The sequence below is a fragment of the Leptosomus discolor genome, chromosome 7 (assembly GCF_034619465.1).
Source record: "Leptosomus discolor isolate bLepDis1 chromosome 7, bLepDis1.hap2, whole genome shotgun sequence".
Taxonomy (NCBI): Eukaryota; Metazoa; Chordata; class Aves; order Leptosomiformes; family Leptosomidae; genus Leptosomus; species Leptosomus discolor.
The window spans coordinates 18,061,385-18,075,521 of NC_141397.1; the positions used below are offsets into that span (position 1 = coordinate 18,061,385).

A 14,137-nucleotide genomic window follows, 5' to 3' on the forward strand; every position below is an offset into this window, starting at 1 on the left:
TGTCATTAAGTGTGCAGAAAATCAGCAAGGCTTAAGGGTGTCTGGAGCCAGACCAGAGGCAGGGATGGATTGATATGTAGGCATGAAGTCTATGTTCTTTCAAGAGATATTACTGGTTCAAATTTCAGACTCTCTAGTTCCTCTAAGCACTATTTTTTATCGGATAGAATCAGATAAGTGGTCACCTTTTCTATTTAACTCATATATTAATACGAGTCATTTAATAACTTGTCATTTTCTATACTGCATTGATGTATAATAAGCTCAGTAAGTAAAAATAAATAAAACTTAATACTTCAAAACCCAGCTTCCCACCCCCATCTGCTACAGTTAATGGCAAAAGGACTTCATCCACTATTTGTTTCTGGAGAGTCATAAAGGACATACATAGCGGCCTTCCAGTACTTAAAGGGGACCTACAGGAAAGATGGGAGGGACTCATTGTCAGGAAGGGTAGTGATATGTTGAGGGGTAATGGTTTCAAACTGAAAGGGGATAGATTTAGATTAGATATGAGGAAGAAATTCTTCACTGTGAGTATGGTGAGACACTGGCACAGGTTTCCTAGAGAAGCTGTGGCTGCCCCCTCCCTGGCAGTGTTCAAGGCCAGGCTGGATGGGGCTTTGAGCAACCTGGTCTGGTGGAAGGTGTCGCTGCCTGTGGCAGGGGGGTTGGAACTGGATGGTCTTTAAGGTCCCTTCCAATCCAAACCTTTCTGTGATTCCATGATGACATTATAGCCCTTCATAGTATGAGAGGTTAAAACTTTATTTTTCACTTGTGTTTCTCTTCATAAACTCCTGCTGTGAAATAAAATAAAATAAACAAGTGAACCCAAAATTCTGTATCTGTCAATAAGCAGCCATTGAACATTGTTCCTTTTTAACATAACATTACTGGTTCCTCTTTGCAAAAGTCACTGATATACAAATCTCCATGACAAAAAGCAAGCCAACTTCAAAGAAAGAACTTCAGTGCCTTAACATCTTACAGTGTTGTCAGATGCCACTATTACTTTGTTCAGCAAATTAATTTTCAAATTAAAGGAAAAATCAGGGAAATTCCATAGCAAATAATAGAAAAAAAAGTAATCTAGATATTGGACAGTGCAAAATATATCCTTAAGTTTGTTGTCATTCTTTGCATAAACAGCCTGACTCTATACTCTTTAAACAATCAACATCTCCAGTAACACTGATGAGCAAGATACCTACTGAAAGCCAGCAAGATCTTAGGACAGGAAATTGAAAAGCCCAGGAATTGGTAGTATATCATGTAACTATAACTGTATTCTCAAAGAATAATGGTTTCAATATGATTGTTTACTATTATCTTCAATTTACTTTCATTTTATATTTTCTCTATTTAAAGTAAAAATCTTTTCTTGACCAGCCAAAAAGTTCTGACTAAGTCCTGAAAGTCAAGACAATACTTCATGTCTTTGCCAGCGAGCTGCGTTTGAAAGATTAACACAGTTTGTAGTAGTTCACAAGGCAGTTCAAAAGTACCCCCATTATACAGCAAATTTGCTAACATAATAACCCTTTAAACCCTAGAAGAGGACAAATTGCCTGAATCTCTTGGTAGAAAGGAGAGCAGGGAGTGTGGGTAGATTTAATTTCACCTAACATTAGCCGTCCAAAGCTAGATGTCTCAATTAAACTGGCTGCTTATCCTCCAGTGAGCGGATAGAAAGAGACAGGTACTTCTAGACAGTAATTCATCCCATCTTAAGTTACTTTTCCAAGCTAATGGGATGAATTGCTGTGCCCATCAGAGGGCTTTAGAAGTTTATTTGGCTGTAGAACAAGTTATAAACTTTGGCTTTGTCATCTGAATATATACTCTTTTTTGCTTTTAGAAATATTGTAACAACGCTCGTAACTCCTCAGTGCTCTGCCTTTCTTTCCTAATTCTGAAGTGTGCCCTTACATTGAAGCTGTCTTGACTGAACAAGAAATTATTTATGGACTGTATATAATCTTGGCTTGTATTGTGTATAGTCACTAATAGCCTTAGACCATAAATGAAATAGTAACATATCTTTTCATGAGCTCTCCTGTTAAGCCATACTCAGATTTCCATGTATTATCCTAAAAGTTTTTTTCTGGCTTCTTGCTATGTTGTTTACTGTGTTCACTAGTAGGAATCTTCTGAGAAAACAGTTTTCCTGTAAACTGCATATAAAATAGCAGCTTTGCACATAGACTACATCATTTGCTCTTCTTTTATCGGTGCCAATTTATTGCCATGAAACGTACTTGTTTCCTGCTCTTGCTGGGATTTGGAGGCAGTCTGGTGTTTCATCAGCATTCCTCACATTCAGGCTTGAGTCTGGTTGTGTGCTTGAAGCACAGATTTCACCTGAAACTACATCAGACCTTCTTCTCTCATACAGACTGGTCTAGGCAGCAGTGTGCAGACCACCAACTTCCCTCTCTCTCTTTTTTTTTTTCCCCCTGTAACTTCTGTCTTCGATACAAAAACCCCACACATACAGTTAGCAGTTTTATTGCCTTCAGAAGTACAGGTGGCTATAAAAACTGTTGTACTTTTCTAAGGTTTTCAGCAGACATTCATTGGTCTTAAAGCAACTGGTGGTCACCTGCGGCTGTGTGAACTTAACCTCTCTTCACAGGTGGGAGGAATAAGGAGGAAGGACAAGGACATCAGGAACATCTTGGACAAGGAGGTAATTAGAGCAGTTGGTCCTAATTAGCTTTTAATAGTTGGGGAGGGTTTTTTGTACCTACATACAGCTGAGACACAGCTTGCAAGGAGCAGAAATGAGCTGGAAAGGTAGAAAGGCTAGATACAAAATTAGCTAAGAGTGGGGACTTGCTAGGGGCTCTAGGAGAGCTGCTAGGTTTAGATGTTTCAAATGATGCTGTCAGGGTGCTCTGCAAGACCAGAGAGGGAGTTTGTGGTCAGGACTTGTGCTAAGGTGCTAGTTGTGCCAGAGGGAGAGTCCTTAAATGTCCAGTGTATGTGCTGCTTCTTTCTCAAAAGGAAGAGTGATGAGGAAAGTGATTTTAACTGGAGAAGCAGATGTGGCTTAAGGAGCTAAATGCAGGCCGTGTTCTGTTTGCTCTGGTGAAATGCCTAGTGAAAATGCAATGCCTTGAGGTCTCCTTTGTGGCGCAACCTGTAGGCGAAAGCTGTTAATACAGAAGAGAGTGTGGTCTAGCTTGTGATCTCGGCTGCTAGGTGTGAAGGGTCATGGTCCAATTTCTAGGTGCTTGTCCAATTTCTACTGATTGCAGTGAGATAGGAGCGAGCATGTGCATGTATGTGTGTGTGTTTGGATTTCATGCTTTTTTTTTTAAGTGATCTTTCTCAAATATTTTTAACTGCTGAGACAAAGAGGGGATATGGTTTGGCTTCCAAGTTTTTTCCTGTTGCCCCTTGGTAGCTGGGGATTTTGATTGCCTTGGAACATCCAAGTGTTCCTACTCATTGGTCTGTGAATGGAGGAAAAAAAAGCCTGGGAGGATAGGGGAAATAAATGCTGATATTAGACATTTTATGCTACTATTTTTACAATTTTTTTTTAAAGTGCCTGCCTCTTCATCAAAATGGAGGTCAGCTTCTAAATACTTCTGAGGCTCTGGGCCTTTTTTGTTTCTAAAGTTAGACAATAGTCATCTGCCTTTGTCTTTGGAGGTATTCATCTGCTGGCTGCCTGGCCTGGAAAGGGTTCTTTTGTTTCTCTGTAATATTGCAGTACTGTCTCTCTGTGGCATATCTTTACTTGGGATGCCCTTGAAACTGAGGTGGAAGAGTTCAAAAGAGTGATTGCTGTGGAAGAAGTGTGCCTACTAGAGGTAAAAAGGTGTTGGTAATGAACCCAAATCCTGCTGTTTATGTGTTTAGACAGGAAGAATATGCAGTTTTTATTGGACAATACTGAAGGCAGATATACATTGTATGTATATTAAGAAAGGTGCATCGTACTTGTGGAAAGGCATCTTGCTGGAAAACAGCTTCCAGATGCTTCCAGAAAAACTCTAGCTTTCTTGTTATTCAACTTGTTATTCATAGATTGACCAGTCTTTCTTCTGAAGCAGATGGAGATAGTTTTCATAAGTTTTCATAAAGCTGAAAACAGCGATGTGTGCACTTTGTTTTTTCTGAAGTTTCTGTCAAAAGAAAGTGTTATTCTGTTGCATGGTGCATCTGTTTATTAAAAAATGCCTGCCCTTCTAACAATGTCTAGTAGAAGCTAAATATACTACACAGTAATGCTAATAATGAAATTTGTAAAATAACTTCTCTTTGATGGACTAATGCAAAAGCAAAATTACAGCAGTGGCTGTTTCTTATTAGTGAGAATGACATGCCAGCTTTAGAATACGTAATGATGTATAAGCCCTAGTGGTTATAATTGGCATAGAAATGTACTATATCCTTGGGTGTTAAAAGCCATAAGCTATTTATTTTCATACTTACAAAGAGTATACTACATTGTGGTATAAATCTTACATGGATTGTCTTACTTGCAATTTTTTAATATAATTTATGTCCATATGGTTCAAATATGAATCTGTCCTCCTATTAGCATCCTGCTGGTGACATAATGTACTGATAAATTAGTATCTCATGTCTGGAAAGCCTGTTTCAATTCAGATCTCAGAAGCAGGTAACTCAAATCTACCTGATCTTCCTGATACAGATAGCCTTGTTGTCACAAGGTTGCTGTAATATCTGAGCTTACACAATATGGTAGGGATAGACTTGAAAGATACTTGGCTATTGACTGTGGTGTCTTGGGGATTTTTTTGAAGTACCCAATTTACATAAGGGTGGGGTAGATTTGGAGGAGCTCTATTACACTAGGCTCTAGCCTAAACTAGGAGTAAATGGTGTAGAAGTTAATGGTATAAAATAATTTTGAAATGGGGGATAATGTGTTCTACTAGACACCACATGGCATTGATTCTTCTGCAATATGAAAGGCAGTTTGATTATAAGGTCTGTGACACACATGATACGGAAATATGATATGGATATGAAAGTCCATAGTCTTGTCTCTTTTCTTAGTGCTTCAGAAAACCAATATAGGGAAATGGGTGAAAGAAGTATAGGGATAAATCATAAAGACTGTTGTTTCTTCAAAAAAAGTTGGTAAATAACTAATGTCATCTATTACCTATTCCAAAAATATCCAGGTTTCTTTCTTGAGTAAAGTGAAGTGATTCTGAAAGCACAATTTTGCTTTATTTTCTGAGTTAAGAACAGCTTCTGTAAAACTAGTAGGAAGTATGGAATGAAACATCACTATGAGTTGGGGAAAAATATAGATATAACTTGTCAGAACAGGCAGACAGACCCCCTTAATGATGCCTTTCTGGAATAAATGTGTATTTAGAGCATGTTTGCTTAATCTGAGTAAATTTCCTGGCTGAAGGGTAATTGCAGCCCCAGTTAGGTTAGGGCTCAGCATTTAAATGTGCAGTCTTTGAGAAGTTGAGGTGAAAACTGAGGTTCTGAGCTCCAAAGCTAAACGGAGCATTGGTAGAAAATTCAGCAAACTTTCACCTCTGTTTTTAATGTTATTGTGTCGTATTTATGGTTTCTTGAGGTTTTTGTTTAGGTTTTTTTTTTACTATGGAAGTTTACATGGTTGAGATTGATGAAGCTGACTATGCGTATGACGGAGATGTTGGTGAATATTTGACATGTCTATCTCTTATTTTGCAGAGAACTACAGCCAACAAGACTTCTGGTGCTCCTTCCTACAGCAGATGGTCCAGTTCACAGCCCCATCAGGTAATATGCCCTTGTCAAAAAGGATATGAAGCTCAGGTTGACACGTGCATACTTTTAAAATGAATCTGTGAGGGGATCTGAGAGTGTTATCTACCTGCATTAGCTCAACTAGGACATGCTGATCTCTGAGGTTGTTGCAGGATATCCTGTGGCAAACTGTTAGATGCAGTTGCTGCTCACAGAAGGGCTTGTACAGCTGTGACTCCTCTAATGCAGTAGTGCCTCTCTGGGGGTTATTGGGGACGGTTATCCTTTGCATCTTGTCACTTAAGCTAGAAGTGTGTTTGTTCTTCTGGCAATGCATAAAGTCACGTTCTCCCGTGCTGCTCCCTGCCCCAATATCTTTGCAATACTTAAAACAGCTCAGTTTTGAAGTGGTTATGATGGCCAACATTTTCAGGAAAACTGAAATGCAGACTGAAGCTGGAAAGCTGTTCAGTGATAGCTTGGAAGCAATATTATTGTTAATGTTTTTTTGGTAAGAATTTAAATGTTATTCAGGGTTTCTGTTACTTTATCAAAACCAAAAAGACTACTTTGACTATAGACAAGGATGTGGCTTGCTTTGTAATCAAAGAACAATGTATTTCAACTAAAGCAACTTCCTCTTTAAAAACTACAAATGTCTGTTCAGTGATTGCAGTAATGTTGCTTTCCCCCAGCCTCTACTTTTGCTTCTTTCTGACCTCTTCATACTTTCACTTCCTCTTAAAAAACAAAACAAACAAAACAAAAAGCAAAAAAAAAAAACAAACCCAAACCAAACAAAAAACCCAAACTAAAACCCCGAAGCAACACACCCCCCCCTGCTACCCTTGACACTATGAAAAATGTAAGTTACACTCATGAGCAAATCCTTGATCTAACATACTGGATTTCTGTTTGGTTTGGGGGTTTTTTTGTTTGTTTTTGTTTTTAATGAAGGGCATGTGTACACTAAGAGATGAAACTTACGATAAGCTGAGATTGGCCTCAAAAACTGAAGCCAAAGAAATTGTCAATTTCATTTGTGTTCAAATTAGGATGGGAAACAAGGTGGCTAAATGCTTTATGGGCTGTTAGCTACCTTTTTCACCATCCTTACAGTCTTAATAGTTCGGCTTTCATAAAGTATTTTAAGAGTCTTGTGCCTCCTCTCCATAGAAGATTATGTTATTTTTACTTGCTAAGGTTTCCATGTTTTCTTTTTCTTTCCCTTTTGGAACATTGAATTTTCACTTTTGAGGGGTGAAAATGAAGAATATGTAGGCAGAAGATTAATTCTTTCCAGTGGTTATTGCTTGCCTCGTCCTAGGGGATCAGATGGTGAGCAAGAAGTTCATGGAGTATCACTACATTGTACAAGGCTGAAACAGCAATCACTTCTCTTTGTGTGTCTGCAGTTGCCCATTAACGTTAATGGGAGACATTCCTAAGTCGGGAGGAGATCATTCTAACAAATCGTATGAAATGCACTTTACACTCTACACACTTGATTTCCTTTTTGAGGAGGGAGGGGAAGATAAGTACATAATAAAGATTGCTCGTAGTGTTACAACCCTGTGAAATCATTAGCGGAGTTGCGGGATTAACTACCAGGAATGTTGTTTGAAAGTATGTCTAGACCATCCAACATCTGCAGGAAAAAATTGTTGTACTGTATTAAAGCATGCCTGTGGTAATTTTCTTCCACCTATGTTGTACCCCACATATTTTAATCTCATCTTTTTTGTCATTTACACTCTAATCTCTTATTATTCATCCTCATTTATTGTAAGATTTTGTTTTCTGTGTTTTGGGTCTAATAAGCTTATAAACTTGCCTCATGGATTTTACAAATACTAGTCCCAACTGTGAAGCTGTATAGCCGTGCTGTGGTTCAGTTTGGGAGATCTCAATACTGCTGTGCACTCTCATGAGCTAGGTGGCAAAATATTTGTATTGGATCAGAGATTTGTATTCGGCTTTCCAGCTTGCCAGCCTCTATATATAGTTTATTTAAACATTTTTTTGAAGATGGCTTTCCAGGGAAGAAAAAGATTAAAGTTCAAATTCATATTGTCTGCATTTTCTTCAGTCTCATGCAGTGAACCCAGTGAAGGCTTTTCCACATACATCTTACAAGAACCCACACAGAAACCTAATAGAACTACATGGCTGAGACCTTTGATGCATCTAAGAAATCTTAAAAGTTAAATTGATTTTTCTCTTTCCCTCCCCCAAGTTTTCTTTTTTCATTTTCTCTATCTGTGTGAAGCTTGAAAGTCCACTGGGTGAGAGATTTGAGGGGATTCTGCAGGTTGGGTCAATGAGTCACTGAAAATAACAGATTTTTCACTGACTTATTTTGCTTTGTGCTACCCAGACATGCTTATATTTTGTATTGGATAAGCTGAAGCATGTTTAGCTATCTCAAATACACTAGCTGGGGAAGGTTTTTAATAAGTTCCTATTAACTCATTGCTCTCGTGGACATGTGGAATTTGTGTGCTCAGGTTTTTTTGATGTGAGTTGTTCAGAGAATGGTGTAGTGTGGTGTGTTGTCTTGCTTTGTTTTGTTTTTTTTCCCCTGCCCCTTGAGCATGGGAAAGTATCTTGTTGCAGGGAAGGTGTCTTTAAAACTTGATTAAGAGGTTCCTTCTGACTGTCATGGGAAAGAGGTATTACTACCTGCTTTAAGCTAGGTTGTGTGGGTTGTTTTTTTTTTCCAAGCACTTCACTTTCTCAGTGTCAGAATAAGAAGCCAATAGTCTAGAAGGCTGATCTTCTTTTGGAGCCAAGGAATTAATCTGTTAAAGGATTGGGGGGCAGGTGGGGAAGCCAAACTAAATCTCAGCTTCTGAACTGGCATCAGTGGAGCTGTGCTGGACCTCACTGCCTTCAGATGCACTAAACTGGCTTGAGGGATGGAATCAAGGAGAAGATACGAACTGACGCTAATGACCTGAAATTGCCTATGCTGATGTTCTTGGCTAGTGGCATCACTTGATGTGTGAAGAAGTCTTCAGCAATTTTGTGTGAATCTCTGAAGTGAACTTAGTCCTTCTGTGGTACTCTGAAGACTGTGTGTGCTTCCTGAAGTGCAACTGGCTATTACTGTTGATGAAAATGGAGGAAGTGGTGCTTTATCAGGCATGATGATATAGCTGATTTCTAACATGATGCTGCTTTTGCTGAGCAGGATGGCAGCCAAGGCAGTGTCTTATAGTGATCCATGTGTGGGACAGTCTGTCTCATTAGGAATCATAAGTACATAGGCAGGGTGGGACACAAGGCACTCAATATTTTAGCTCAGCTGTCCCTAGAAGCAGTTTTAACATTAACAATTCATTCGTTACTAGTAATGACTTGAGAACTAAGTGCTAGGAACTATTGGGGTGGTATAGTTAAAGGAGATGTAAAAATGAAGAAAAAAATAGATTCGTTCCTTGGAAAAACCAGAAGACATGCAGTATTTCAGATGCCAGCTTAAGGTTGAGGCATTGAAAGAAACCAGAGGTGAAATGACCTAAGAAGAATGGTACAACAATCCTAACTTGCTTGTGTCTACAGTTGATGAGTCAAAAAGTGAGTAGCACCTAAACAGATCTCACAAATCCACTTTATATGCAAGCAGAAGACAGTGATACCTTCCCCCTGAATGACTGATATAGACTGTCTTTTTCTTCCTTGTGGACATACTAGGGAGCTGGTAAAGTCCAACAATTCATTTGATCCCCACTTCTGGCTGGCATCTTTGTGACAATATTCCAGGTCTCTTGCACGAGGGTTGTTAGCTAGAGTATCTTTAGAGATGCCTAGATTGTATTGCTTTCTAGAAATATATGAAAGCATCTTTAGTATTAGGTGCTAAATGAGCCTGCAAAATAATTGGTGTGTCTTAAATGCCATTAAAAATAATATAAAACATTTCAGCATCTTTCCCCGCCCCGTATCTATTAGCAAACCAGTAGCTTATGAGCTAATGAAGTTAAGATGCAGAAAGTAAAATGGTGTCCAATGGGCTGCAGGGCAGGAGGGCTCTCAGCTAAACTTCCATTATGTTCCTCTGTCTGGCTCCACTGCTACTCTGTTACAGAATTATTGCTCTGGCTTTCTGCTGTTGGCAACACAAGCTTCTTGCTTTCTTGCAGGTAGTCAAAGCTTTGGCCATTACCGAACTTGGCATCGGTGCCTTAATTAAGGCCAGAATGTGTTTCTTCTTCACTCTCCTGCTCTTTGAATATAGAGAAGTACTGTATTTTAGTACTCAGTGGTTAGCAGTTTTCTTGAAGGAATTGGTACAGACAATGGATGTTGATAAACATTCAGTGTAGGATCTAAATTCTAAATAGGCCAACTCCTCTACCACTCCATGGGATAGTTTATAATACAGCTTATTCATGATTGAGATGATGGAAATACCAGCCAAGAAGACAGAAGCTAGGAAGGGTGATGTTACAGACTTGTGGTAGCCGTTTCATTGAATTCCAGGTTAGAGGTTTCAGTGTGTAACTTGGCTCTCTTGCTTCCTGTGTGTGTGCCCCTGCTTTCCCCTTGCCTTGTTTTTGCACTTGCATTCTTCCTCTATAAGAGTTGGAGCAATAGTGTGTTGCTAAGCAGGTAATTATACATAGTTGTTGTTCAGTAGTCTCTTTCACAGTGCATGCAGTCAAAATGAACCTTTTGATCGATCGTTCAGCATGACAGTAGAGCATTTATTTGTCTTTAAGAAGCCATTCCAGGTATGGCTGCTGGTAATAGTTGGAATGGTTCAACCAGTAGTGGTTGGGATTGTTGGAGCCTGCTTGTATCCAAAACAATAAGGATCTGCAGGTGGAATTCATCACTTGTCAGAGCAGGAAGGTGGATAACGGTGAGTTTTCTTTATGGGATCTGGCACGTTACCTGAACACAAAGGTTATTGAAGCGTTTGTTAGCAATGGCTCAGAAGATGAGTTCCTGTGAAGTGGCTTTTCTTTTAAACTGCTGGAAGATACCTAGTTCTAAATACCATAAAGATTCCTGTATTTGGCTGTTTTGAATCTTGTTTGGGTGTTTTTTTTCCCCCTTCAGTGCCTCAGGTCTGACTTGGAAAAAGTCACTATTGAGAAAGTCACTGTCTCCCTGATGATGCAGCAATTTGCCTTTCTGCTGAGCACTGCAAACTTTAAGTGCCTGTCCACTAGAAAATGTACTTAGAACACCAGCAATTTTCCCAGAAGCCACTGAACAACTATCAAATGGCAACAACATCCCTTCACTGTTGACCTAGGCTTGAGCTGCGGCAGTCTGCTCATCTAAATGAGAGCAACTTAGTCCAACTACTGGGGTTAAACCTTATTATAAAGGTCAAATGAGATCTGGCAACTCTCCAAAAGCAGGCCAGACAACCCAAGCAACAGAAATATGTTACTGCCTCCTAGCACTTGGCGTATAACCAAAAACCTGTAGCAAAATTCAGTGGGCTTAATCAAAGTTAATGAGGGAAATTTGTCAGTTTTGCAATAAATTGAGTATAAAATCCCTGAATACCTCCTTTCCATAATACATCTTTTTCAGAACTATACATACCTCTACATCGTACATCATCATAGTTCTACACCATTTGAACTTGGTTCTCATTGTGCTTTGATCGTAGTTACATTTGGGTTTAAGTTGTCTTTGGGTAAGCACATGGAATAAAATCAAATATGGAATGTAAAAAAACACTCTGAATTCTTGAAGTTTTTTTGGCATGTCAAATGGACTCACTGAATTTCAACAGGCCTGTGTTAGGCTTACCTTAGGTAATTCATTAAACTTGAGCTTGGGGTGGAGGCAGTGCCTTGCAGAAGCAAGTTTAGCTAGCTAAATACTCATTGCAAGGCATGATGTATAAATTATTACACTTCTAAGTTCACTAGAGGATTGGAAAAATAAAATATCTATGGTCAGTACTCCAAGTTTGCTGCTCTTATTACATCTATAGTAGATGCCATGTTATGCATGTTATAGCTTTGTGTGATTTTTTTTTTGTCTACTATTAATAAAGATGGACCTGCATAGTAGGTAGCTAAGTCAAGTACAACCCTGACTACTACATGCTGTTTTTCTGTGTCTTGCCTCTTGTAGCACTTGCTCATTTCTTCTGCTAGAGGTTGCTGTTTTCTTCCAGTCAACTGGAAACCCAGTGTTAAAGGCTCTGCTTGACCTCGGAGTTTGATGCTTCCCCGGTAAAATCTGTGGGCCACTGCTTCTAGCATGATGCTTTTGGTAAGCCATCGTAAGGGAAGATTGAACCTGGCATCTGTGTTTTTAAAGCAGTAGGGATCTGCTGCCTGTGCTAACAAACCCAACTTCACCAAGGTCATTGGCAAGGGCAGAGCAGACCTGTTAATCTCTGACACTGCTATGCAACTAACAAGAGAGCATGGCACACTGGGTTGGCTACTCGGTTAAATGCATAGGTACAGCAAGATGTGTAAGCTATTTTTATTGTATGAAGGTAACTCAGCCAAATGAGACCCAGGAGCTGCTGTATCTGTTGCCAAGCAAAGTACAACATAAACTTAGCTTTGAAAAGCTAAGATGTTCTTGAGCAAAATAAGAAGGGAACTAAAAAAGGAAACTGATTTCTTCTGGTCAGTGGCAGAATATGAGTAAATGTACATAGTGTTATTCAAAGGTTGCTCATCCAAGTATGCTACCTATTGTGTTGGCAAAATTGCCAAGCAGCCTGCTGAACTGATTGTGAAGCTGTTTTGTAAGCTGCAAGCAGGAAAAGACCCTGTGCCTGGTGGGAAGCAATAGCAGTAGATAATATCTAACCCTATTCATTTTCTCACTGCTTCTGGAGAAACTCTTTGTATCTGATAGCATCGGTAGTCTTCATCCTGCTATGTTAGCAGTTGTGTATCTTTAGAAAGAAACTAAAACTTAATTTAAAAGCAAGGCTTATGCTTCATGTGTTAGTGTACGTGACAAAATGCAGGTTAACTGTCCTCTGCGAACTATATAACTGGTCCCCCTAGACTGCTCTGCAGGTTGGAGATATATATATCCCTCACCTAACATGGGATTTGGGCATTAGTTCTATTACACAACGACTACTGAGTTTAGTATTAGAATACTTAAAAGTCTGGAAGGTGCATGCTTTACAGAAGTTATGATGACTTAAGTCTTGGTAAACTAATTATGCTAGTTTTCTGAAAAGTTAGGTGTAATTGTCATGGAAACATAAGAGAACTCTTCTAAGATGCAGTAGTGTGTTTTCTCTTCTACAAGTGTGAGGAAAATATAATGGGTTTCCTTTCTCAGTCAGGGATACCATTGGTATTTTGTTGCACTTTCAAGTTGAAGTTCAGCAGATTCCATCTGTAGTCCGTCTAATCTTAAAATCAGCATGCAGGGAAAAAAGCTTGTGTTCAAAACGGTATTTCTAAACAGCTGCCATAATGAGATTTTTTTCTAGACCAGTTAACTTTTTTACTCTATTTACTTGTTATGTAATTATTTTTGATGACAAATACCAAATGAGTATATTATGCTAAGTGTCTGCTCAGCATGTTCAAGTTTGCCTAGAGAAGTGTGTGTGCTGGGAATGAGGGGAAGTAACAGCATTTGTGATGGCTTCCGTAGACATGAAACGTTTCCAGAAAGTATCTGTCAGCTGCACTTATTTTGTCACTCAGAACTATTTTTTTCTAGAAGGAGAATTTTGTAAGACTTAAAAGGACTGAAACCAATAGGCTTCTACTACTTCTAAACCAATACAGTAAAAATTTTCCCTGTGTCACATCTTGTATTGCCACTGAAAGCTGCCCTCGCTTTTTTGGAAACCTCACTTCAAAACTGTGGAGAGTCAATTTGAGAACTTCCTGGAATGTTCCTCCCATAACTCTTTTGCCTGCTTTTCTTAGTGAATGAGGCTTATTGATATTCTGTGAATGCTGACTGCTCCCTATAAATTGGCCTATTTTGAATGACTTTGGTGAAGAAAGGGAAGGTACAATTTTCATGAACCTTCCAAAGTTGTGAAGTTTCTGCGTGAATTCTAAGAGCACAGCAGAGGAGAGAGGCTGGTAGTGCCACACCAAAGGAAAGCGTGAGATCACCTTGATGAGCCGTAGGACAATTCATGGGGGAGAATGATGTTATGGATTTCCTAACAGTGGGGCAAAAGACTCAGTTGTTGGTGTCTGTGCCTTTTCAAGAGCAAGACTAAACTTTTTCTCCTGTGCAGATGTTCTGGTTAAGGGATAAGCTCACCCCAGAGCTTAAGGGATAATTCAATTAAAGTCAATCAGCTGCAAGACACATGTACATTCACTATCAGGCTTAATTAGTTTTGTTGTTACACAGCTACACAGTTGAATTCTAACAAAATTCTGTATTGGATTGATTGAATTCAGAACTCTTTAAAATCTCT

General features: G+C 39.1%; 1 protein-coding gene across 1 annotated transcript in view; it reads left to right on the top strand.

Annotated features, from left to right (window-relative positions):
• Positions 1–14,137, top strand: part of RBMS3 (RNA binding motif single stranded interacting protein 3) — a 709,828-nt gene that overhangs the window by 102,586 nt on the left and 593,105 nt on the right. The window contains exon 2 of the mRNA XM_086467847.1: positions 5,701–5,769. Coding sequence (XP_086323973.1) covers positions 5,701–5,769 — 69 coding nt within the window. The remainder of the gene's footprint in view (positions 1–5,700; positions 5,770–14,137) is intronic.